The 27,458-nt window shown below is 39.2% G+C and overlaps 1 protein-coding gene across 3 annotated transcripts in view; it reads left to right on the forward strand.

The window, feature by feature from the left end:
* KLHDC1 (kelch domain containing 1) overlaps positions 1 to 27,458 on the forward strand; it is a 63,445-nt gene that overhangs the window by 19,013 nt on the left and 16,974 nt on the right. For 2 of the 3 annotated variants that reach the window (XM_509932.8, XM_054666509.2), the window contains exons 5-10: positions 12,407 to 12,485; positions 14,562 to 14,645; positions 17,801 to 17,884; positions 18,365 to 18,423; positions 21,581 to 21,693; positions 23,463 to 23,535. In XM_509932.8, coding sequence (XP_509932.3) covers positions 12,407 to 12,485; positions 14,562 to 14,645; positions 17,801 to 17,884; positions 18,365 to 18,423; positions 21,581 to 21,693; positions 23,463 to 23,535 — 492 coding nt within the window. The remainder of the gene's footprint in view (positions 1 to 12,406; positions 12,486 to 14,561; positions 14,646 to 17,800; positions 17,885 to 18,364; positions 18,424 to 21,580; positions 21,694 to 23,462; positions 23,536 to 27,458) is intronic. The other variant, XM_009427763.5, reaches the window with a different exon arrangement.

A 27,458-nucleotide genomic window follows, 5' to 3' on the forward strand; every position in this document is an offset into this window, starting at 1 on the left:
TGCTGGGATTACAAGCGTGAGCCACTGCACCTGGCCCTAATTTTTGTATTTTTAGTAGAGATGGGGTTTCGCCATGTTGGCCAGGCTGGCCTCGAACTCCTGACCTTGTGATTTGCCTGCCTCAGTCTTCCAAAGTGCTGGGATTACATGTGTGAGCCACTGCGCCTGGCCTTCTTTCCTAATTTCTAACAATTCTGTTTCAGCTCCTCATATTTTCTGGCCATCAACTCTGTTATTTGAGTTCTTATATTTTTGTTTTAAGGGTTTTCTTCATTGCTAATTATTAAATTTTATTTGTGTTTTAAAATATCATTCACTATTCAATTTCCAGTTTTCAGATTTGCTTGTTTGTCTCTTAAATGTTTTTAAACAATTTGTTCAGTAGGGGACTAGATAAGGTCTATACGTTATAATCGATTTATATGTCTCTTTTTTCTTCTTTCTTTTTCTTTTTCTTTTTTTTTTTTTTTTTTTTTTTTGAGGCAGAATCTCACTCTGTCACCCAGGCTGGAATGCAGTGGTGCCATCTCGGCTCACTGTAACCTCTGCCTCCCAAGTTCAAGCAATTCTCCTGCCTCAGCCTCCCGAGTAGCTGGGACGACAGGTGCATACCACCATGCCTGGTTAATTTTTTTGTATTTTTAGTAGAGACTGGGTTTCACCATGTTAGCCAGGATGGTCTCGATCTCCTGACCTCGTGATCCACCCGCTTCAGCCTCCCAACGTGCTGGGATTACGGGCATGAGCCACTGCACCCAACCAATATGTCTTCCATATATATAGTTGCTTTTATTCTAGAGATTTCCTTTTGGTCTTTTTTGTTGTTTTGTTCTTGAAATTTATTTGATAAAGAAACCATGTCATTTGGCTATAGAATCCCAATAGTCTGCACTGTGTTGGTTGTATCTCTGTGATACCATTTAACATATTCATCTACACCTTCTATTTTCTGTAAATTGGTAGTTAGATCTAGAAAGTTAAGCAAATTCATGTTCTTGTGTTGGTTGTTGGTTTGGGAGCAAATAAAAAGTACTTCATAGATTTTTTTTTTTTGAGATGGAGTCTCCCTCTATTGCCCAGGATGAAGTGCAGTGGTGGAATCTCGGCTCACTGCAACCTCCGCCTTCTGGGTTCAAGTGATTCTCCTGCCTCAGCCTCCCGAGTAGCTGGGACTACAGGCATGTGCCACCATGCCTGGCTAGTTCTTTTTATATCTTTAGTAGAGACGAGGTTTCACTATATTGGCCAGGCTAGTCTCAAACTTTTGATCTTGTGATCCACCTGCCTCCACCTCCCAAAGTGCTGGGATTACAGGCATGAGCCGCCACACCCGGATTAATTTTTGTGTTGTTCAGTAGAGACAGGGTTTCACCTTGTTGGTCAGCCTGGCCTTGAACTCCTGACCTCAGGTGATTCACCCACCTTGGCCTCCGAAAGTGCTGGGATTACAGGCGTGAGCCGCCATGCCCGGCCCATAGCTTACTTTTTTTTTTTTTTTTTTGAAATGGAGTCCTGCTCTGTCACCCAGCCTGGAATGCAGTGGCGCGATCTCAGCTCACTGCAAGCTCTGCCTCCCAGGTTCACGCCATTCTCCTGCCTCAGCCTCCCGAGTAGCTGGAACTACGGGCTCCCGCCACCACACCCGGGTAATTTTTTTTTGTATCTTCAGTAGAGACAGGGTTTCACCGTGTTAGCCAGGGTGGTCTCGATCTCCTGACCTCGTGATCCGCCCGCCTCAGCCTCCCAAAGTGCTGGGATTACAGGCATGAGCTACGGCGCCCAGCCCATAGCTAACTATTTTTAGACATTAGTAGGCACATAATGTTTGGTTGTCTCTGTATGTTAGCAAGCACCGATGATTGCTGCCTAGATCCATTTTTGTACAAGAAGATGCAAAGTGATGATATTCTAATTCTATTATTTGTTCTTAATTTATTAGTGGAATACTTCTATAAAAATAAACTTTCTTTAACTGTTTATTAACCCTAAGGTACTGTTTGTATAGGAAAATCAGGATAAATGCTTGATTCTTTCGCCTTTAGAATCAATTGAGTCATTTCTCTAGTATCCTTCAAAGTGGTCAGTAAGGTTTTAAATTACCATTTTAAAATCATGGATTTGAAATATTTGATGTCGGCCTGCCCTAGTGGCTCTTGCCTATAATCCCAGCATTTTGGGAGGCTGAGGTAAGAGGATCGCTTGGGGCCAGAAGTTCGAGACCAGCCTGGCCAACATGACAAAACCCCATCTTTACTAAAAAGACAAACCGTTAACCAGGTGTGGTGGCGCACGCCTGTGGTCACAGCTACTCAGGTGGCTGAGGCAGGAGGTATATATATATATATATATATAATTATTATTATTTTTTTTTTTTTCCTGAGACAGAGTCTCACTCTGTCGCCGAGGCTGGAGCGCAGTGGCACGATCTTGGCTCACTGTAACCTCCGCTTCCTGGGTTCAAACAATTCTCATGCCTCCCAAGTAGCTGGGATTACAGGTGCACGCCACCACACCTGGCTAATTTTTGTATTTTTAGTAGAGACAGGGTTTCACCATGTTGGCCAGGCTGGTCTTGAACTCCTGGCTTTAAGTGATCCACCCACCTTGGCCTGCCAAAGTGCTGGGACTATAGATGTAAGACACTGTGCTCAGCTAGAATATATAAATATGTTTTAAATAAAGTTTAAAAATCTAGGCTGGGCTGGGCGTGGTGGCTCACACCTGTAATCCCAGCACTTTGGGAGGCCGAGGCGGGCAGATCACACGGTCAGAAGTTCGAGACCAGCCTGGCCAACATAGTGAAACCCTGTCTCTACTAAAAATACAAAAAATTAGCCAGGCGTGGTGGCAGGCACCTGTAATCCCAGCTAGTTGGGAGGATGAGGCAGAACAATGGCTTGAACCCAGGAGGTGGAGGTTGCAGTGAGCCGAGATCGCGCCATTGCACTCGAGCCTGGGTAACAGAGCAAGACTCTGTCTCAAAAACGAAAAAAATTCTAGGCTGGTTGTGGTGGCTCATGCCTGTAATCCCAGTACTTTGGGAGGTCAAGGCTGGAGGATCCCTTGAGGACAGGGGTTTGAGATCAGCCTGGGCAACACAGTGAGACCTCATCTCTACAAAAAGTAAGAAAAAAAAATACCCAGGTGTGGTGGCATGCTATGCACCTGTGGTCCTAGCTACTTGGGAGGCTGAGGCAGGAGGATATGTATAGTATAGTATTTGACTCATATACTCATGCATAGTATATTATTTGACTCAAATACTCTGACTCATATACTATACTATACTATACTATAAATGTATGGTATATGTTATATAACATATACTTTAGCATATACTTAACACATAGTATATATAATATAAAATATGTCTATTTATATATTATATATACTTTTACATGTATACTTAATATATATTTATATATACTTTATTTCCATATATATGGAAATTACATATATACTTTATTTCCATATATATGGAAATTATATATGTACTTTATTTCCATATATATGGAAACTTATTTTTATCTATTTTATATTTTATATATACATATATACTTAATATATATTATATATGTTTTTTGTATTATACATACTTTATTACATTAAGTGTATATATTCATATATATTTTACTTTATTATTTTTTTTTTCTGAGACAGAGTCTCATTCTGTCACCCAGGCTGGAGTGCAGTGGCATGATCTCGGCTCACTGCAACCTCTGACTCCCTGGTTCAAGCTATTCTCCTGCCTCAGCCTCCCGAGTAGCTGGGATTACAGGCACGCACCACCACACCCCGCTAATTTTTGTATTTTTAGTACAGATGGGGTTTCACCATGTTGGCAAGGATGGTTTTGATCTCTTGACCTCATGATCTGACCGCCTCAGCCTCCCAAAGTGCTGGGATTACAGATGTGAGCCACCGTGCCTGGCCTACTTTATTATATTAAGTATATTATATTAAGTACATATAAAAGTATATATAAAATATAGGCCGGATGTGGTGGCTCACGCCTGTAAGCCCAGCACTTTGGGAGGCCAAGGCAGGCGGATTACTTGAGGTCAGGAGTTCGAGACCAGCCTGGCTGACATAGTGAAACCCCGTCTCTACTAAAAATACAAAAATTAGCTGGGTGCAGTGGCAGGTACCTGTAGTTCCACCTACTTAGGAGGCTGAGGCGGGAGAATTGCTTGAACCTGGGAGGCGGAGGTTGCAGTGATCTGAGGTTGTGCCATTGCACTCCAGCCTGGGTGACAAGACTCTGTCTCAAAAAAAAAAAAAAAAAAAATATATATATATATATATATATATATATAATAAAAGATAAAACATAGCCTTACCTTTTAAACCTAGATGTTTATGAGCAATGAATATTGATTTTTATTCAATACTTTTTCTTTTGAAGTCGTTTGAGGTTTGTTTTCTCATTTAAATACTGATGTCATTAAATATTTTCTAATATGATATACTCGTGTTTCTGATATAAATCTTACATGGTTGTAACGAGTATTTCAACATATTGTTGAATTTCGTTCACAGGTATATACAGAATTTTTTAGGAGGAGTAATTGATAGCTTTGTTGATTTGCCTCCTGGTTACACTTAATTTTTTGTCATTTTGGTTTGCAAAAAGCATTTTAAGGGCTAGAGGCAAACATAGGACTGAACTCTGTCTCTGAACCTAGCATAGGCTTGTATAAAGGGAGTATCTTTGAATGCTTATGGCAATGACATGTGTTTCTGTAAACCACTATGGTTTTCTGCCTTTGTTTTTCCAGGTTAATCTACCCTATAAAGTATTTTTGGACCTTTAAAGGTTTTTTGTTGTTGTTAGTATGTAAAAGAAACCAGTAACAGTGATTGCCCTAGGCAAGGGAATTAAGTGACTGAGAGTAGGAGGGAGACTTACCTTTTGCTATGCTTTTTTTTTTTTGAGACAGAGTCTCACTCTTGTTGCCCAAGCTGGAGTGCAATGGCGTGGTCTCCACTCACTGCAACCTCCACCTCCCTGGTTCAAGGGATTCTCCTGCTTCAGCCTCCCAAGTAGCTGGGGTTACAGGTGCCTGCAACCATGCCCAGATAATTTTTGTATTTTTAGTAGAGGCGGGGTTTCACCATGTTGGCCAGGCTTGTCTCAAACTCCTGACCTCAGGTGATCCGCGCACCTCAGCCTCCCAAAGTGCTGGGATTACAGGCATGAGATACCACGCCCGGCTTGCTATACCTTTTTGAAAGGTTGTGGTAAATACATAAAACATAAAATTTTTCATTTTAACTATATTAAGTATACAATTCAGTGGCATTAATTACCTTCATAATGTTGTGCAACCATCACCAGTACCTACTTCCAAACTTTTTAATTACTCCAAACAGAAACTCTGTGCCCATTAAGCCATATCTCCCCATTCTCCCTTCTTTCCAACCCCTGGTGACCTCTAATCTTTCTGTCTATAATAATTTATGAATAAGCAGATAATAGGTATTTCATAAAAATTGAATCATAAAATGTTTGTTCTTTTTGTCTGCCTTATTTCACTTAACATAACGTTTTCAAGGTGCATTATGTTGTAGCATATATCATTCCTTTTTATGGCTGAGTAATATTCCACTGTATGTATATACCGCATGTTGGTTAGCCATTTATATGTTGGTAGATGCTTGGGTTGTGTCTACCTTTTCGCTATTTGTGAATAATGCTGCTATCAATGTGGCATATAACTTTGTGTGATTCAGTTTTCAATTCTTTGAGTATATACGTTAAGAATAGAACTGTTGGGTCATTTGGTGAGTCTATGTTTAAGTTTTTGAGGAACCACCAACTATTTTCCATAGTGACTATACCATTTTATATTCCCACCAGCAAGGAACAAGGGTTCCAGTTTTGCCACATCCTCACCTATGCTTATTTTGGGTGTGTGTGTGTGTGTGTTTTTAATAATAGTTATACTAGCAGATGTGAAATGGTATTTCATTGTGGTTTTGATTTGTATTTTCCTAATGACTAATGATGTTGGCTTATTGGACATTTGTACATCTTCTTTGGAGAAATGTCTATTCAAATCCTTTACCCATTTAAAAAAAATGAGTCGTCTGTCTTTTTGATGTTACGTTACAGTAGTACTTTATGTATTCTGGGTGTTGATCCCTTATCAGATATATTTAATTGTATTTTATTTGTCTTGCTTTGGTATCAGGGTAATGCTAGCCTCAAACTAATTTAGGAAGTATTCCCTCCTCACTTTTTTTTTTGGAAGAGTTTGAGTGGGATTGGTGTTAATTCTTTTTTAAATATTTGGTAGAATTCGCCAGTGAAGCCATTCTTGGGCTTTTCTTTCTTGGGAGCGTTTTGATTACTGATTCAATCATCTTACTTGTTATAGGTTTATTCAGATTTTCTATTTTTTCTTGAGATATAATTTATTTTTGTTTTTATAAGAGTCGGGGTCTTTCTTTGTTACCCAGGCTGGAGTGCAGTGGTGCTATCATGGCTTACTGCAGCTTTGAACTCCTTGGACCCTCAAGCAGTCCTTCCACCTCAGCCTCCTGAGTAGCTGGGACTACAGGCACGTGCCACCATCCCTGACTAAGATTTTTATTATTTGTAGGGATAGGGTCTCATTATGTTGCCAGGCTGGTCTCAGACTCTTGGCTTCAAGTGATCCTTCCACCGCAGCCTCCCAAATTGCTAGGATTACAGGCATGAACCACTGTGCCCAGCATTGAGGGTGTGGGTCTTTCCAGGAAGTTTTCCATTTCATCTAAGTTATCCAACTTGTTGATATACCCTTCTTCGTGGTATTCTGGTGGTTTTGTTGTTGTTGTTTGTTTGTTTTTGAGACAGGGTCTCACCTTTGCCCAGGCAGGAGTGTAGTGGCACTGTCTTGGTTCACTGCAGCCTCTACCTCCTAAGCTCAGGTGATTCTCCCACCTCAGCCTCCCAAGCAGCCGGGACTACAGGTGCACACCACCAGGCACAGCTAATTTTTTTTGTACTTTTAGAGACAAGGTTTCACCATGTTGGCCAGGCTGGTCTTGAACTCCTGGACTCAGGCAATTTGCCTACCTCCACCTCCCAAAGTGCTGGGATTACAGGTGTGAACCAGCATGCCCAGCATAGTATTCTTTTGTCATTCTTTTTATTCTGTAGTATCAGTAGTAATATTTCTTCCTCACTTCTGATTTTAGTAATTTGAATCTGCTCTCTTTTTTCTTAGTGCAGCTGTCTAAGCATTTGTCAATTTTGTTGATCTTTTCAAAGAATCAACTTTTGTTTTGTTGTTTTTCTTTTTCTTTTCTTTCTTTTTTTTTTTTTTTTTTTTTTTTTTTGAGTCGTAGTCTCACTCTGTTCACTTTGTTGCCCAGGTTGGAGTGCAGTGGCGCGATCCTAGCTCACTGCTTCCTGGGTTCAAGTAATTCTCCTGCCTCAGCCTCCCAAGTATCTGGGATTACAGCCGCCTGCCACTATACCCACCTAATTTTTTTGTATTTTTAGTAGAGACGGAGTTTCACCATGTTGGCCAAACTGGTCTCTAACTCCTAACCTCAAGTGATCAGCCTGCCTTGACCTCTCAAAAGTGCTGGGATTACAGCCATGAGCCACCCCGCCCAGCCTGTTGTTTTTCTTGATTGTTTTTCTATTCACTATTTTATTTCGCCTCCAACCTTTATCATTTTCTTCCTTCTGCCCTCTGTAAATTTAGTCTGTTCTTGTCTAATTCCTTAACTTGTACAGTTATGTTATGGATTTGAGATTTTATTTTTAATGTAGGCATTTACAGCTATAAATTTCCCTCTGAGCCCTGCCTTCGCTGCATCTCGTAAGTTTTGTTATGTTTTTATTTTCATTTATCTCAAGGTAATTTCTAATTTCCGTTATGATTTCTTTGACCATTTGGGTTGACAGGATTTTTTTTTCTTTCAGCACTTTACAGGTTTTATTTATTTATTTATTTATTTTTATTTATATATTTTTTTTGAGACAGAGTCTCGCTCTGTTGTCCAGGCTGAAGTGCAGTGATGCGATCTCAGCTCACCACAACCTCTTCCTCCCGGGTTCAAGTGATGCTCCTGCCTCAGCCTCCTGAGTAGCCGGGACTACAGACATGCACTACCATGCTCAGCTGATTTATTTTTATTTTTTATTTTTTGTAGAGACAGGGTTTCACTATGTTGGCCAGGCTGGTCTCGAACTCCTGACCTCGTGATCCACTCGGCCTCCCAAAGTGCTGGGATTACAGGCGTGAGCCACCGTGCCCAGCCTACAGGTTTTATTACATTGCTTTTTGGCCTCCATTTTTCTTTCTCTTTTTTCTTCCCTTCCTTTCTTACTTTTTATTTCTTTCCTTTATTTATTATTATTATTATTTTGTTATAGAGATGGTCTCACTCCATCACCCACCCAGGCTGAAGTGCATTAATGCAGTCATGGCTCACTGCAGCCTCAAACTCCTGGGCTCAAGCGTTCCTCCTTCCTCCTCTCAAGTAGCTAGGACTACAAGTGCATGCCACCACACCAAGCTCTTTTTTTTTTTTTTTTTTTGAGACAGTGTCTCGCTCTGTCACCCAGGCTGGAGTGCAGTGGCGCGCGATCTTGGCTCACCACAACCTCCACCTCCCGGGTTCAAGCAATTCTCCTGCCTCAGCCTCCTGTGTAGCTGGGATTACAGGCATGCGCCACCAAACCCGGCTAATTTTGTATTTTTAGTACAGATGGGGTTTCTCCATGTTGGTCGGGCTCATCTCAAACTCCTGACCTCAGGTGATCCGCCTGCCTTGGCATCCCAAAGTGCTGGGATTACAGGCGTGAGCCACAGCGCTCAGCCTTTTAAAATTTTTTGTAGGGATGGGGATCTCACTATGTTGCCCAGGCAGACCTGAAACTCCTGGGTTCAAGCACTCCTCCTGCCTCAACCTACCACATTGCTGGTATTGCAGGTGTGACCCACTGTGCCCAGTCTGGCCTCCATCTTTTTTGTGACAAATTTACTCTCATTTGTGTTTTTGTTTCTCTGTATGTGTCTTTTTTTTTTTCTTTATCTGTTCTATATTTTTGCCCTTAAATAATTTGATTAAATATGCATTGGTGTGTAGTTCCTTTGTATTTATCTTACTTGGAGTGTGCTGAGCTTCTTGGGTTTGTAGGTTGATAGCTTCCATCAGTTTCTCAGTAATTATATTATCAAATATTTCTTCTCCATCTTTCTTTGTCTCCCCTTCTGTGACTCCCATTACATGCATGTTAGGCCATTTTGATACTGTTCCACAAAGCTTTGGCTACCTATTTCTTTTCTTCCCATTCTTTCCTTTTCTTTATGTTTTAATTTGGATATTTTTTGTGAATCTATTGACTTGTCTTCAAGTTTACTGATGTTTTCCATTGCTGTGTCAAGTTTGCTGTTAATTACCAAGTTCCAGGAAGGAAATTTTTTTTTAAAGTTTGCTGTTTAACCTATATAATGAATTCTTTAGTTCTGACATATTATTTTCTATTTTTAGCATTTCCATTTAGTTCTTTTTTATGGTTCTATCTCTTTGCTGAAATTACCCATTTATTCCTGCATGTTGTCCACATCTTTCTGCTATTAGTATCCTCATCATAGTTTTTTTAAAGGCCCTGTCTGATAATTCCATTGTCTAGACCACCTCTGAGTCTGTTTATATTAAGTCTTTTCTCTCATCATCATGGGCCACTTTTTTGTGCCTTTTGTGTATTTTGTAATTTTTATTTTTTTAAGACAAGGTCTCAATCTCACTCAGGCTGGAGTGCAGTGGTGTAATCATAACTCAGTACAACCTTGAACTCTGAGTTCAAGCAATCTTCCCACCTCAGCCACCTGAGTAGCTGAGACTACAGGTATGCACCGCCACACCTTTCTTTCCTTTTTTTTTAAATTTTATTTCTTGTGGAGACAGGTCTCCTTATGTTGCCCAGGCTGATCTCAAACTCCTGCCCTCAAGCAATCCGCCTGCCTCAGCCTCCCTGTAGTTTTTAAATTATATGCCAGATCTTCTGTCTGAAAGAACAGTAAAGATTGGAATAAATTATATTTATCTTCAGAAAGTGACATGCCCTTTCTTCTTTTTTAGGTTGCTAGAGTAAGAGTTGAGTCAGTCTAATTCGTAGGTGATTTGTATTTGGGCTTTGTTGTAGCTTTAGTTTGATTGAGTTTTACCTCTGGCTTCAAATGTTTTGGGACAGTACTTTCCTTTACTAGGGCCCCCTATTTGAACACTGAGATTTTCTAGAGATTTGCAGCTGTGCTTCACAGCTGCGTTCCTACCTCTCAGAACTGTGGGAGATCTCTCCATGTTTTATAGTCCAGTTGGTAGGTCATTGGCCACGAGGGAGTTCTCTTTGCTCTCTGATCCCACTTTATGCTTTCTGCACCCTGGAAGACCTCTTTCAGCCTTGCATCTCCTCCCCTGGCCTTTGGAGGGCAGGTACTCTATAGGGTGTAAATGTTTGGCATGCCCCTGAGGTGTTTCTTTCAGATCTCCTGTTTGCATCACAAACTTTAGTAGTCCAAAGCTCAGATTGCCTAAAGGGGATTTTCTCAGCTCTCCTCTGCCTCCAGCTGTTGGTGACTGACCCTGATCCCTCCCTGAAGATTATGCGAAAGAGTTAAGGAGTAGGTTAAATTCCGTCTATGGCTGGGTTTCCTTTTTTTTGTTGTTATTATTATACTTTAAGTTCTAGGGTACATGTGCACAACGTGCAGGTTTGTTACATATGTATACATGTGCCATGTTGGTGTGCTGCACCCATTAACACATCATTTACATTAGGTATATCTCCTAAGGCTATCCCCCACCCCATGACAGGCCCTGGTGTGTGATATTCCCCTTCCTGTGTCCAAGTGTTCTCATTGTTCAATTCCCACCTATGAGTGAGAACATGCGGTGTTTGGTTTTTTGTCCCTGTGATAGTTTGCTGAGAAGGATGGTTTCCAGCTTCATCCATGTCCCTACAAAGGACATGGACTCATCCTTTTTTATGGCTGCATAGTATTCCATGGTGTGTATGTGCCACATTTTCTTAATTCAGTCTATCATTGATGGACATTTGGGTTGATTCCAAGTCTTTGAGGCTGGGTTTCTAAAGATGCTAATTTGGGGCCAGGCACCATGGCTCAAGCCTTGTATTACGCCTTTTTCACACTGCTGATAATGACAAAGACTGGGCAATTTACAAGAGAAAGAGGTTTATTGGACTTACAGTTCCATGTGGCTGGGGAGGCCTCACAATTATGGCAGAAAGTGAAAAGCAAGTCTCACATGGCAACAGATAAGAGAAGAGAGCTTGTGGAGGGAAGCTCCCCTTTTGAAAACCATCATATCAGCGGGTGCAGTGGCTCACGCCTGTTATCCCAGCACTTTGGGAGGCCGAGGTGGGCAGATCACTTGAGGTCAGGAGTTCAAGACCAGCCTGGCCAACATGGTGAAACCCTGTCTCTACTAAGAATACAAAAACTAGCCAGGCGTGGTGGCAGGCGCCTGTAATCCCAGCTACTCAGGAGGCTGAGGCAGGAGATTCCCTCGAACCCGGGAGGCAGAGGTTGCCTTGAGCAGAGATCACGCCACTGCACTCCAGCCTGGGCAACAAGAGTGAGACTCTGTCTCAAAAAAAAAAAAAAAAAAAAAAAAAAAAGAAGAGAAAACCATGAGATCTCATGACACTTAATCACTATCATGAGGTCAGGGAAAGACCTGTCCTCATGATTCAATTACCTCCCATTGGGTCCCTCCCACAGCACATGGGAATTCAAGATGAAATTTGGGTAGGGACACAGCCAAACCATATCGCGCCTGTAATCCCAGCACTTTGGGAGGCCAGGATAGGAGGATAACTTGACCCCAAGAGTTCAAGACCAGCTTGGGCAATATGGTGAAACCCCATCTCTACAAAAATACAAAAATTAGCCAGGCACGGTGGCACGCACCTGTAGTCACAGCTACTCAGAGGTCTGAGGCAGGAGGACTGCTTGAGCCCGGGAGGTGGAGGTTGCAGTGAGCTGAGATCATGTTCATGCCACTGCACTCCAGCCTGGGTGACAGAGGGAAACCATGTCTCAAAAAATAAATTTAAAAAAATCTAATTTGCCATGCCAATATAAATGTAGCTGTTAAAAATTTGGGTAGTTTCTTCTTACGAGCCCTGTATGTGCTGGATTCTTCCTCTTGCTGTTACACAAGGGATGAAAGCAGCTATGGGTCTCTTCTTTCCCATTGAGAGCTCATCACTTTCTGGAATTGGTTTATTTAGGTCTCTTTGTTCCCTCAGCTCTTTATTCTTTTTAAACTGTGATTTTGTGTTTGGGTTGTTAAGGTGAGAGGATCTTTTTCAGCTTTCTATGAACAAACTGGAAACAGAATTCCTAAAGTGTGTCATTTCGTATTTGTTTTTCAGACTAATATATTTTGGTGGTTATGGGTGTAGGAGACACAGTGAACTCCAAGACTGTTTTGATGTTCATGATGCATCTTGGGTAAGATAGTAATCACTGTTTACATTTTCCTCCAAGTCAGTATAGCCTTAACATCTTAGAAATAATGAGTCTAGTCTTTCTCATTTTTGGAGCTACCAATTTGTCGTAATTGACACTATGAAAAAAATGTGTTTTCTCTCTTTAACATTTGGATCCATTTGGCAAAAGGTATCTCTCTAGTGGTATTAGCCTTCATGGCTATTGGCAGAGTAATTTCTTTTCTTATATCGTTAATCACAGATACCTGCTTCTGTTAGACAGGTAGAGGCTTTAGCACAACTTGGAAAAATTATGTTCATATTTAACCGCAATAGCTATTGTTGACATACACCTCTTTTTAGATATGTCCACTAGAATTATTCATAGGTCAGACTGGCCTCTAGATAAGAGTCAGTTGGTAGTGATACTAATTTTTCTACTTATTCTTACTGATTAGACAATAAATCATTATTAATGAAAGAAGTCATGAATTACAAAAATGAAATTTTTAAACAGATAATTTAAAAAACCATTGATCCTACCACCAAGATGCAGTCTTATTAGTTTTACCTTCTACTAGCGTATATTATTCTACATTAGTGTAAATACATATATATGTGTATATATATGTGTGTATATATATATATACACACACACACACATTTCATGTATATTGCTTTGTGTATGGGTATTATTGAAAATTCCCCATGTTTCTATGTTGTTTTTGAGTTTTAAAAATGACATATCATTAAAGCTTTGCTACTTAAAGTATTGCTGAGAATTTTCAGGAATATAACTTCTATTTATATCTAGTTATTTTTATTCATCAGTGAAATAACTCAATTTTTTTCTCCTACGATACAGTTACTAAGCTAATTATCATGTCCTGAAGTTTCTGGAACACAAATGGTTTTTTTTTTTTTTTTTCATTTAGACTCTAAATGAGCTGGGTGTGGTGGCACATTTCTATAATCCCAGCTACTAGGGAGGCTGAGGCAGAAGGATCACTTGTACCAAGGAGTTTGAGACCAGCCTGGGTAACATGGCGAGACCCTGTTTCAATTTAAATAAAATTTAAAAATAGATTCTAAACTAAGTAAATTGTTTAGCTTATTTTACTTGCTTGACAAGGCCTGACAAAAATAAATGATGTCTTTCTGACACACAATATAAAACTGGCACAGAGATCATCTAGAGTAGTGATAGAGGATTTCAGCACCCTGGGAGATGCTAAATATGGTATAGCTGCTAAGTCTTTTCTTTGCTGACAAAGAATTTTATATCTTAGGAGATAAAGAAGAGAGTGGTCATAAGTTTAATCTGTAAGAACAAATTGCTTGGTGAAGTAGAAGTGATTGGAAGTTTTTGGGAATAGGAACCATGACCCACCCCCTAAAGTTTATTACAGCAAAAATGAGGAGTTCTGAGCATGTACTTTAGGGAAACAGATTTTAAAATGTAAACATCATTCCACCCTCTGCAATTTTAAAAAAGATAATCCTTAGAGAAAATTGAAAGATTGTCAACAAGTAAAATTATGATTCACTGCCAACAATACTATGAGAAGAAAAGTTGCCAGGTAGTGCTGCTACTGGTCTGGGGACCACGCTTTGGGAGGTACCCGTGTATCCATTGGCTTTGTGACTATGGTAACACTTAACTCTATTTTTGTAAGGTGTCTGTTATTTTACCAGTAAATATGTGATAAAACTGTAAAAATAATAATGTAATAAACTGCAAAAATGAGGAGTTCTGAGCATGTACTTTAGGAAAACAGATTTTAAAATATAAACATCATTCCACCCTCTGCAATTTTAAAAAAGATAATCCTTAGAGAAAATTGAAAGATTGTCAACAAGTAAAATTATGATTCACTGCAAACTATACTATGAGAAGAAAAGTTGCCAGGTGGTGCTGCTACTGGTCTGGGGACCACGCTTTGGGAGGTACCCGTGTATCCGTTGGCTTTGTGACTATGAACACTTAACTCTATTTTTGTAAGGTGTCTGTTATTTTACCATTAAATATGTGATAAAACTGTAATAATAATGTAAAAATTATTAAAGCTTTGAGATATTTAAAACATTTCTCTTTTAGGAAGAGCAGATATTCTGGGGATGGCATAATGATGTCCACATATTTGACACAAAGACACAGACTTGGTTTCAACCAGAAATTAAAGTAAGTGTGGTAAAAAGTCATCTTTATATATTTGTATTTAAAAATAAATTTTTTACTGTGGATTTTGGTTTTTGTTTTGTTTTGTTTTGTGTTTTTGAGACAAAGTCTTGCTCTGTTGCCCAGGCTGGAGTACAGTGGCACAATCTCAGCTCACTGCAACCTCCACCTCCCGGGTTCAGGTGGTTCTCCTGCCTCAGCCTCCTGACTAGCTGGGACTACAGGCGTGGACCACCATGCCTGGCTAATTTTTGTATTTTTAGTAGAAACGGAATTTTGCCATGTTGGCCACGCGGGTCTGGAACTCCTGACCTCAAGTTATCTACCCACCTTAGCCTTGCAAAGTGCCCGGATTACAGGCATTATAGGTCACCACACCCGGCCTGTTATTTGGATTTTTGTAATTAGGTTTGTAATCACATACCAAGTAGTTCTCTTGAGTACTTTCATTAATAGCATTAAGAAAAACATCAGAACCGTAGATGGCACTTGTAGTCCCAACTACTCAGGAGGCTGAGGCAGGAGGATCACTTGAGTCCAGGAGTTTGAGGCTGTAGTGTGCTACAATCACATCTGTGAATAGCCACTGCACTCCACTGCATTCTAGCCTGGGCAACATAGTGAAACCCTATCTCTCAAAATAAATAAATAAAACAAAAAAATGCATATTCTTCTCCATGTCAGCTAAGGTTTTCTAGAAAAAAGTCTTTTAATGAGGTGCCATCGTCATTCTTTACCCACAAGTGTCATGCCCTGATTTAATAAAGGCCTATTTTAAAAAATCCTTTTATAACAAAGCTCATGTTTTATATACCCTTGAATTCAGAGGTACATGCAATTATGGCATGACAAAAAATACATTATCAGTATTCTTTCATTTGTTAGTGACCAAACACAAATTCAAATTAGTTTAAGCAATAATGAATTCTCACGTAGCTGGAAATCATTTTGGAATGGCACACAAAGTAGAAGGAAGAGCCACAGGGACCACAGCCTCAGGAACCGGAGCAGGTTACTCAGCATCCTCACAATACTTTCTGTCTTTCTGTCTGCTTTTCTCTGCTTCTCTTTGTGTGCTTGTTTCATTCCGTCTATGGCAGACACACTGGCTCATTTAGGAGGGAATATGGTCCTGGTTACACACACAGTTATTTGTATTGTACTCTCTCAACGTCTATATATTAGTCTTAGAAAAGGGCTGGGCTTGCTGGCTCATGCCTGTAATCCTAGCACTTTGGGAGGCCGAGGCGGGCAGATTGCCTGAGCTCAGAAGTTCGAGACCAACCTGGGCAACACGATGAAACCCTGTCTCTACTAAAAATACAAAGGAAATTAGCTGGGCGTGGCGGCATGCACCTGTAGTCCCAGCTACTCGGGAGGCTGAGGGAGGAGAATTGCTTGAACCTGGGAGGCGGAGGTTGCAGTGAGCGGAGATTGCGCCACTGCACCACTCCAGCCTGGGCAACAGAATGAGACTCCGTCTGTACCAAAAAAAAGAAAGAAAGAAAGAAAAGGACTCTGCCTCTACTTGGGCATGTTCCTACCCTTTACAGCAATTCCTGATGCCAAAGGGATGATTGGCCAGTCTTGAGTCACATGTTCATTGCTAGGAACAGGAGGCTATTGTGACTGATAAGCTTACCAGAATTGAACAGAGTGGAATGCTAAGCAGGTCGTATATGCACAGTTACATACATGTCTACTAATACACATATATGACCAGAATTCCTTACAGTCCAACTTCTGTTCATGGAAATGGTGGGAAGGTCTATGCAAAATAGTAAGTGTTAGAGTTTGGCCATTCTCTGGATTCTCTTTTTCCAGGCAATAAATTTCAGATTTCCAGTACTCTTCTATTCTCTTCTATATAGTAGAAGAATTCTTCCAAAATTTCAGATCAAGCCTGGGGTAATAATAAAAATTTTGTTTTGCTGGAAGGGCTGGGAACCAAAATTCTTAAGTGGTTCTCATTTAAGTGTTATATAGGTAATATCTGAATTATGTCTTACCAAGTTGACCTCAGCACAGTTATTCAAATAAGCCTGAAAAGTTTAGGAAGTTATGATATTGGATGCAGAGCTTTAATTTCCTATACCCACTTTGAGTAGCCAGTGAGCTGAAAATGTCAGGTTCTTTCAGAATTTGGAATTAAAATACATACATAAAGGCACCCACCATGAAAATATGGAAATTATGCAGAAGATTCTTCCCTCAAACCTTATTCATTCATCTACCCATGATACTCACTTTTTCCACCAATTAAAAACCTCCCTAGGGTGGCGTAATGGCTCACGCCTGTAATCTCAGCACTTTGGGAGGTTGAGGCAGGCAGATCGCTCGAGGCCAGGAGGTTTGAGACCAGCCTGGACAGCAGAGCAAAACCTCATCTCTACTAAAAATACAAAAATTAGCCGGGCCTGGTGTTGCACACCTGTAATCCCAGCTACTGGGGAGGTTGAGGCAGGAGAATCGCATAAACCCGGGAGGTGGAGGTGGCAGTGAACCAAGATCGTGCCATTGCACTCAAGCCTTGGCAACAGAGCAAGACTCTGCCTCGAAACAAAAAACAAAACTTCTCTAAAGAAAAGGTCTGCTATATTTATTCAAAATAAAGTGTAGAGAAGTGTTATCAATTAATGTTAAGAGTTTTAGTAAGAGAGAGAGCACTGTCTGGCTTAAGCCAAGAGTGAACTTCTTATTGTAAATTTGAGGCACCAAGAGTTTTGGGGCCATTTTTAATTTTACAGAGTTTCTGAGATAATCGCAATATGCACTGCTCACTTCTAATGGGAACTCTGTGTGTGTGAAAGAGAAACAGAGGAGAGAGGGAGAGAGAGAACATTTTAAAATTTGATTTTAAAATCTTTATACAGTATTTCAAACAAAAATTACATGAAACCTTATTTTGCTAAATAGTGTCAGACATATAAGAAAAACATTTTCAAAAGTAAAGATCAGGGAGAATAAAATGTATTCTGACAAATAGTATTTGTCTACAATTAGTACTATTTAGAATAAACTTTTGCATTAGCGTTTTTAATTGAATTACATAGGTAATGATAACTTAGTGATTAAGACTTTCACATACTGAGCATAGGAATGTAACTTTATTACAGATATTTCAAGTCTTTGCAGTCTGTTCTGATTTCTACTTGCAGGGTGGAGTTCCACCACAGCCACGAGCCGCGCATACGTGTGCAGTTCTTGGAAGTAAGGGTTATATCTTTGGCGGACGTGTTCTGGTTAGTGTTTTTAATGGAAATGGTATTTTTATGTGCAATGCTCCTTATAAAAATTTATCCTCTGATTTCGTGGAATAATTGAACATTGATGTAATCTAGAGATTAAAATGGCATTCAACACTAATTTTATTTATCTTCTAATTCATAAACAGACCATACATGAACAATCATAGATGATTATAAATCATATTTTAATGAGGAGAATCTTTCAGTGCAGTATCAGAAAAAATTAATTTCTTGTCATCTAAAGCCTGTGAATTTAAACCTATTTCTTCCTATTTTTTCCTTTCCCCTTTGACACATTGATTTGGGAGCTCTGTGTCAGTCTTATTAATGCGTAGCATTGTTTTCCAATAGTTAAACGTCTTATGTGAAGTAAAATAGAGATAGTCTATTTTTAATCTGAACTTACTTTAAAAGAAAAATTTTAGCTGATAAAAGATGTGAAATACTGACCAATGTAACACACTTTTCTTTTAGCAAACTAGGATGAATGATTTGCACTATCTAAACCTAGACACCTGGACTTGGTCTGGAAGGTAAGTTTGAAGTCTAAGTACGTTTTAATCTATAGGCATGTGTATGTGTCTGTATGTCACCATAATCCAAATGTGAGTCTTTAAAACTGGACTGGTATTTTTTTCCTTCAGATCGTATGTCTAAGCAAGGACTATATAGATTTAAATAGAGTTTGTTCCTTAACCAGACAAGATAAAACATGAAAATACTAACAGTTGAAATTAGATTATATAAAAGTACTGGTTTTATACTAAGTAGTTTTTGAGGATTGATCAGTAGAAGAAATGAAGAAGTGGTTGAATGGGGTCATCTCAGGTGAACAGGTAATGGAGTAAAGTCAGATTTTATTTGTAGCTCATAATATGTATTTAACAATAGAACAAATATATTTAGCTATCAACTTAGCAATTCGTATAATGAGATGGAATCAGAGCTATATATTATTCCAAAGTATAAGTACCATTAAATACCATAAAACCATGAAAGTCTCAGAAGAAAATATAGCAGATTATCTTTAAAATGTTGGCATGGAGAAAGCTTTGTAAAGATGATATGAACTCAAAATTCATAAATGAAAAGACTGATCGATAAGACTACTTAAAAATTAAATATTTCTCTGTAGAAAAATGTACCACAAAAAATTAAATGGCACATTGTAAAATGCAAACAAAAAACTGGAAACAATATTTGCAGGTTTTTTTTTTTTTTTTTTTTTTTGAGACAGAGTCTTGCTCTGTCACCAGGCTGGAGTGCAGTAGCATGGTCTCAGCTCACTGCAACCTCTGCCTCCCGGGTTCAAGCCATTCTCCTGCCTCAGCCTCCGGAGTAGCTGGGACTACAGGCGCACACCACCACGCCCAGCTAATTTTTGTATTTTTAGTAGAGACGAGATGTCACCATGTTGGCCAGGATGGTCTCGATCTCTTGACCTTGTGATCCGCCCACCTTGGCCTCCCAAAGTGCTGGGATTACAGGCATGAGCCACCGTGCCCAGCTGACATTTGCAATATTTTTAAAAGAGAGATGTCAGGGCAAAGATCCACAAGAACTCAGTAAATCAGTTTTAAAAAGGCAAATAATCCAATAGAAAAGTGGACAAAGAACATGCATGAACAACTCACAGAAGAAATAATAGGTAAAAATTATTTTTAAAAGATGTTCAACCTAGGCTGGGTGCAGTGGCTCACACCTGTAATCCCAGCACTTTGGGAAACCGAGGCAGGTGGATCACCTGAGGTCAGGAGTTTGAGACCAGCCTGGCCAACATGGTGAAACCCCAGCTCTACTAAAAGTACAAAAAAAGCAAGGAGTGGTGGTGGACGCCTATAATCCCAGCTACTCGGGAGGCTGAGGCAGGAGAATCGCTTGAACCCGGGAGGTGGAGGTTGCAGTGAGCCAAGATCGTGCCACTGCACTCCAGCCTGGGCAATAAGAGTGAAACTCTGTCTCAAAAACTAATAATAAAAATAAAACCAGGCAGGTGCAGTGGTACACACCTGTAATCCCAGTACTTTGGGAGGCCGAGGCTGGTGGATCACCTGAGGTCAGGAGTTCTTAACCAGCCTGACTAACATGGTGAAACCCCGTCTCTACTAAATACAAAACAATTAGCCGGGTGTATTGGCGCATGCTTGTAAACAGAACTACTTGGGAGGCTGAGACAGGAGGATTGCTTGTACCTGGGAGGCGGAGGTTGCAGTGAGCTGAGATCACGCCATTGCACTCCAGCTTGGGAAACGAGGAAAACTCCGCCTCAAAAAATAAAAAAAAGTTTCTTATAATCAACACAAACAGTAAAAATCTTTCCGTTTTGTAAAAAACAAATTGTATCTTCCAAAAATGTCCTGTGTTATTCTGGAACATTCCAGACTGGAATAATGGTATCTTCTCACCTCCTAAATTAAATTCTTTTGCTTCTAACTTATGCTTTTTTATTTTATTTTATTTATTTATTTATTTGGAGACGGAGTTTCGCTCTTGTTGCCCGGGCTGGAATGCAATGGCGCGACCTCGGCTCACTACAACCTCCACCTCCCAGGTTCAAGTGATTCTCCTGCCTCAGCCTCCCTAGTAGCTGGGATTACAGGCACATGCTACCAGGCCCAGCTATAACTTATGTTTTTATTTTTCATGCCCCGTCTCTTTTAAGTGTCCCTTTTATTATTATGATTATTCTTGTTGTTCTGTTTTCTTTTGTTTTAAGAGACAATGTCTCTATTTTGCCCAGGATGGTCTGTCCAACTCCTGGGCTTGAGCAATCCTCCTGCCTTGGCGTCCCAAAGTGCTGGGATTACAGAAGTGAGCCACTGTGCCTGGCATTGTTTTTATTTTTATTTTTTTGAGAAATCCTTAGAGGTTTACCCTGTATCTGGAATGGCTTTCATGCTTTTATTTTGAAGTTAGAATAGCTAGCATTTTCAGAGGAAGATAATGTTTTGGGAAATTCTAGAAGTAGATCAAAGTAAAAACAACAATATAAAAACCCGTAATATCCTTGGGGAAATCAGCTAAAAACACAAAATTAACCATGAAACAACAGTAAAAAGTTACAGACATGAAAAAAATTGTGTTGAAAAACTAAGGAAGCAGCTGATTAGCCAATAAGAATGATGCTGAGTATGCATTGTGCATTAACGGAGAATTGACTTTTTTTTTTTTTCTTGGAGAAGCAGTCTCTCTCTGTCACCCAGGCTGGAGTGCAGTGGTGCAATCTTGGCTCACTGCAACCTCCACCTCCCAGGTTCAAGCAATTCTCCTGCCTCAGCCTCCCGAGTAGCTGGGACTACAGGCGCATGCCACCAGGCCCAGCTAATTTTTTGTATTTTAGTAGAGATGGGGTTTCACCATGCTGCCCAGTCTGGTCTCGAACTCCTGAGTTCAGGCAATCCACCCGCCTTGACCTCCCAAAGTGTTGGAATTACAGGCATGAGCCACCGCGTCCGGCTGAGAATTGACTTTTATTTTCACTGTGTAGCCAGGTGAAATGGTCATTAAATGGAAAGATTTTTTAAATTCATCTAAGAATTTAATAATGTTTTTCAAATATTCATGTAGGTGGGACTAGTAAAAGTTTTTTGGAGCAGTGAGGGCAGATTTTTTTTTTAAGATCTAAGATGATTAAAAACCTTTTCTTTTGATTAATATAGTACCTAGACTTTCTTTTTCTCCTTGCCACAGGATTACTATTAATGGAGAAAGCCCAAAACATCGGTCATGGCATACTTTAACACCTATAGCTGATGATAAACTTTTCCTATGTGGTGGACTAAGTGCAGATAATATCCCATTAAGTAAGTTGATTAAGGTTTAGCCTATAATTATTATCTCATTCTTTTTTCTTAATTGTATTTCATACTTACAGTGAAGTAAATCTTCCTTTTTTCCTGTTTTTCTGGTTTGCCTTTATCCTCAATTATTTTCTTGCATGAATTATGACCTCCTTGCTTTTGTACCCTTGGCTCTCCACGTTCCCCTGTTTTCTAGGGAAAGAGAAGAGGAAGGGTGATTGAAGCTAGATGAAATAAAGCCCCTTTATACTACTATATTCTGTGATTCTGTGTCCGCTGATTTTTGATCCAGATGCTTGTACTGTAGGGTAGGATGCTTGCACTGTTCGCTTTTGCTGTACTCCAGGCTAGGGGGTTGGAAGAGCAGCCTTTCTTAGAAGGCCCTGGAAATACAAAGTGGGAAGCCCAGTTGCTTCTCTTTTTGTTCCAGAGCTGTAGAGGAAAGTGTTTAGCTAGGTTTTTTAAACTCCAGTCATTGCTGATCCCAGTGGCTATGGGTTTTGGAATGCAGTTTTTCTTTCAGCAGTAGAACTGTGGCATCAAGATAGACAGATGACCACGAATATTGACTTCTTAATTTGGCATGTTAGATGTTTTATGTTTTCTATTTTCTTTTCTTTTTTTTTTTTTGAGATGGAGTCTTGCTCTGTGGCCCGGGCTGGAGTGGGATGGTGCAATCTCGGCTCACTGCAACCTCCACCTCCCGGGTTCAAGCGATTCTCCTTCCTCAGGCACCTGAGTAGCTGGGATTACAGGTGCCCACCACCACGCTCAGCTAATTTTTGTATGTAGAGGTGGGGTTTCACCATGTTGGCCAGGCTGGTCTCGAATTCCTGACCTCGTGATCCACCTGCCTCAGCCTCCCAAAGTGCTGGGACTACAGGCGTCAGCCACCGCACCTGGCCATTTTCTATTTTCTTAACCCAGAAGTTTTCTCTGCCTAGAGATGTTTTTATTAAGAAACATTATACACTATTAAAACATTTATATAATTATATATTAGGGTCTGGAAACAACTATTTTTCAACAAAAGTTTATTGAGCATCAGCTGTGTGTCTGGCAGTCAGACAAATTCCAGAGGTTAGTTGGAGAAACAACAGTTCCTAGTAGGAGAGGTTAGTTATTCTTGCACATTTTTATACTTCTCCAATTTGTGAGATTTTTATTTAAAAGAGATTTGGAATCTAACCAAAAACTAACATCTGTACATTTCACTAGGGGCTGTTTAATATCATATCTTCATGATCTCTAGTGTTTTTAGTTCCTGTTTTCTGTTTTTGGTCATTGACCTATGGGAAATTAAATATCCTAACTCATAAGCTAGTCAATTTCCTCCCTTAAAGATTCTGTTTCAGTCTAAGATTTGGTCATATGGGTATTAGATGATCCCAAGACTTTTTTTTAGTTTGGTTGACTGTGATAATGGCATTGTGGTTATGTAAAAAATGTCCTTTTATTTTCAGTAATGCATACTGAAGTATGTATGGAGAAAATGATATGAGATCTAGGATTTCATTTAGAAAAATTAAGCAATAATAACAAAAAGATAAGTGGAGCACATGTAGCAAAGTCTTGATAGTTGTTGAATCTGCGATATATGGAAGTTCATTGTCATGGTCACTCTATTTTTGTAAATGTTTGAAAATTTGTATGATAAAATAGGTGCACTCAGAAAAGATAGTCATTTAAATGTAGCATGATAAATTTGGGGGAAAATTAAAATTGTATCCCAGAGACCTAATCTTAATTTCTGAACTGTCATGATATTGCAGGTGATGGTTGGATTCATAATGTCACAACAAATTGTTGGAAACAACTTACACATTTACCTAAAATAAGACCTAGGTAAGTCAAGAAATTGACAAATAGTAAAATAGTTAAGAATTTTTAAAGTATTAAAATATAGTACTGAATTTATAGTGTTTGCCATTGAAACCATAAGCCATTGAGAAGGATGTCTTTCAAATGAGCTTGATGTTACCTAAATAATTTAATTATTATTTTAATTATATCTGATTGTTAGAAATGATCTATCCAGTTTTCACCCATACTTGCATATTTGAAAATGTTATTCTTTTAGGTAAATGCATAATCTTGCCTGATAACTGTGAAGATTAAGATAATTAAAAGCATCATATGAGATTAATGTTTTTAATGTTAATATTTTTAATAAGCAGACAAAAATGGGGTTGGCTTTAATAGTAGTTATTTGTTTTTGGAAGAGGTTTAAAGCAAGTTAATCAGGAAATTTGCTTCCGTGTTGATCCAATGGATGGCAGGTTATTATTAATCTCTGTTAACTGCATGATGTATTCATTGATGGGAATTTTTTGAAAAAGAAAATATGTTATTTATGGTATATTATAGAATTAAAAATTTTAGAAATTATATACTATTATTAGACTACAAAGAAAACCACATTTGTACTATAATTCTTATTTTTTTCTAATTTTATTGAATAGTATAATAATATCTTCATAGGAAATTCAGATTCAGCACATTATGATCATTATAATTGGTAATTCTTTTTTACGCTATATATTTTAGAATTTTAAAAATACAGATTATTTATGCTAGTGTGTAATCAATTTAATGATATATATTTTGTTATTTAATAAATGACAACTTACTTGAGAAAAAGACCTGAAAATATTTATATTTATTTTGGTATATGTATCTATATTAATATTCACAGTACATTTAGAATTCATAATTGCATTTGTGATTCTTATGTCTTCATGTATAAAAATTCATTGGAATGTATTACTTTAACAATTCTGGCTCTTTTGAAATTTTTTTTTTTTAATGTAAAGAGTTTTGTACTGAGACATGGGAGCCCAGAGTTCTAGTCCTTGCTCAGCTACTACCTACTTTTTTGGCTTTGAAAAGTCACTTAAGGAAACTGAGCATTGGCCAGGTGTGGTGGCTCATGCCTATTAATCCCAGCAATTTGGGAGGCCAAGGCAGGAGGATCACTTGAGTCCAGGAGTTTGAGAGCAGCCTGGGCAACATAGTGAGACCCCATTGCTACAGTTTTGGTTTTTTTTTAATGGCCGGGTGTGGTGGTGCACACCTGTAGTCCCAGCTACTCAGGAGGCTGAGGTGGGAGGATCACTTGATCCCAGGAGGTTGAGGCTGCAGTGAGCTGAGATTGTGCCACTGCACTCCAGCCTGGGCAGCAGAGCCAGACCCTGTCTCAAAAAAAGAAAGAAAGAAACTGAGCATCGATTTTTTTCATCGGTGAAATAAGAGAGTTGGACTAGATAATCTCTTAGTTTATTCCAGTTGTTTGATTGTATGAATGCATTATAGACCAAAGTATTAGTAAAAATGTTTAATTTTAAAATTGCTCCTATTTTATATTTCAACCCTTAATGAGTAGAGCAACACAACTATTATCTATAATATACTGTTAGTTAGAACTAGAGCTATGTAAAGAGATTTCTTTTAATTCAGCTGATGTGTCATGTAAATAATATGCTTTATTAGAATGTTTAGGTGATAAGTTTAGAGCAGCTGTGAAAGGACATAAACTATCAGTCTGTAGAAAAAACATCAGGTTGCAAGCTAGATGTCACCAAAATCAAGGCAGGAAAGGCTTTCCAGTGTTCTTCGATGATGAAATGGCCAGAGTTTCCCTAAGGCAGATAAGACAGAGGCAGATCTACAGGTATGAGGTGAGGAGAAGAACAGGTGGGATACAGTTGAGTGTAAGGAGAACATATATATGTGTCTATATATATACTAATTTTTATAAAAGTGACAATTTAGCTAAGATCTATAAGCATTTTGTACAAATTTTTCAAGTTGTAATTTGAAATGTAAAGCTGCCCAATTCTCCTCTTAGAACTCTACAGCTAGGTTTCTCAACCTTGGCATTACTGACATTTTGGACCACATAATTCTTTGTCATGAGGGTGTCCTGTGCATTGTAGTATGTTTAGCAGCATCCCTGTCCTTTACCCAGTAGATGCCAGTTGTACTACCTTTTCTCTCCCCAATTTATGACAACTAAAAATATCTCCATATACTGTGAAATGCCTCTTTCGGGGACAAATTGCCCCTGGTTGAGAACGACTGTTCTACAGTGTAGCACTCCTATTCTCTGGGTCTCACCTTAGATAAACCTATGGCTGAAAAGCCATATATGTAGCCAGATCTGATAGCCTATATAGTTGGCTGTCAGCAAGGACCCTTTTTTATGTGTCTGAAAAAGATGTTAGAGAAAATATTAGTGTATAGAGCCCCAAGTACTGTTGGATCTCGTGAGTATTGCCAAGGTTACACATAGCCTTCTCTCCAGGAAATTAATCTGTTCCTTCCCATGTATGAGGGCATTTTTTGTATTCTCTCTCCTTTACCTAACCCTCTTCCAGTCCCCATCCTCGACCCCACCACGTAATCTGGGTTCTTGTTGAAGATTTATATCAATGTATCTTCTATAAGAGTTGGAGAACTGGGCAGAGTATTTCCCAAACAACATCTCTAATGACTTAGTTCCATTTTGGGCCACAAGTGCATTTGTCATTGAATGTGTACATGATTGTTTGAGGAAAGTATTTGGTTTAACGAATTGTGCATAATTCCACTGTTTGCACTTGTGAAATTTAAGTAAAAGGGATTAATGTACTAAAAATTAGTTATGTGTCCCAGTTCCTGGGAAGTAGAAAAAATAAAATAAGTTGTGTGGTAATAAAATAAGTTATGATTTATAATTGTTTTAGGTATCTGTTGCTTCAACAGTTGGTATATTAAGAAAAGTAATCAAGGCCAGGTGTGGTGGCTCACACCTGTAATCTCAGCACTTTGGGAGGCCAAGGTGAGAGGATTGCTTAAGCCCAGGAGTTCAAGACCAGCCTGGATAATACAGTGAAACCCCATCTCTGAAAAAAAAAAAAAAAATTAGCTGGGTGTGGTGGCGTGTGCCTGTAGTTCTAGCTACTCAGGAGGCTGAGGTGGGAGGATCACTTGAGCCTGGGAGACAGAGGACGGAGGAACCAGAGATTGTGCCACTGCACTCCAGCCTGGGTGACAGAGCCAGATCCTGTCTCAAAAAAAAAAACAAGGAATCAAAGTACTCTAAAAGTCAAAGCAATGACTATGTAAAAATCCCTAATTTACCCTCTAAAATTGGGAAATTTTTTTGAGAGTTCTCTTACTCTGGAAATATTCAACTTTGTTAAACCATAAAATTAGTATTTGGTTTTTTTTGTTTGTTTTTTGAGATGGAGTCTCGCTCTGTCATCAGGCTGGAGTGCAGTGGCATGATCTTGGCTCACTGCAACCTCCGCCTCCTGGGTTCAAGCGATCCTCCTGCCTCAGCCTCCTGAGTAGCTGGGACTACAGGCGAAAATTATTATTTGTTAATAATGTGATATTGGAAATAGACATGAACTATCAGACCACTTCCAAAAGAATATTAGATGCTCTACTCCTTTATGAAATAATTTGTATATCTAATGACTGAATATATTGTTTTTTTCATGTTCTCTTTTGTTTGGTTGGTTTTTTTTTTTTTTTTTTTTTTGAGTCAGAGTGTAGCTCTGTCGCCCAGGCTGGGGTGCAGTGGTGTGATGTCGGCTCACTGCATCACTGCAACCTCCACCTCCTGGGTTTAAGCAGTTCTCCTGCCTCAGCCTTCTAAGTAGCTGGGATTACAGGCATGCGCCAACAAGCTCGGCTAATTTTTTTTTTAATTTTTAGTAGAGATGGGGTTTCACCATGTTGGCCAAGCTAGTCTTGAACTCCTGACCTTGTGATCTGCCCAC

The sequence above is a fragment of the Pan troglodytes genome, chromosome 15, assembly GCF_028858775.2.
Source record: "Pan troglodytes isolate AG18354 chromosome 15, NHGRI_mPanTro3-v2.0_pri, whole genome shotgun sequence".
Classification (NCBI taxonomy): domain Eukaryota; kingdom Metazoa; phylum Chordata; class Mammalia; order Primates; family Hominidae; genus Pan; species Pan troglodytes.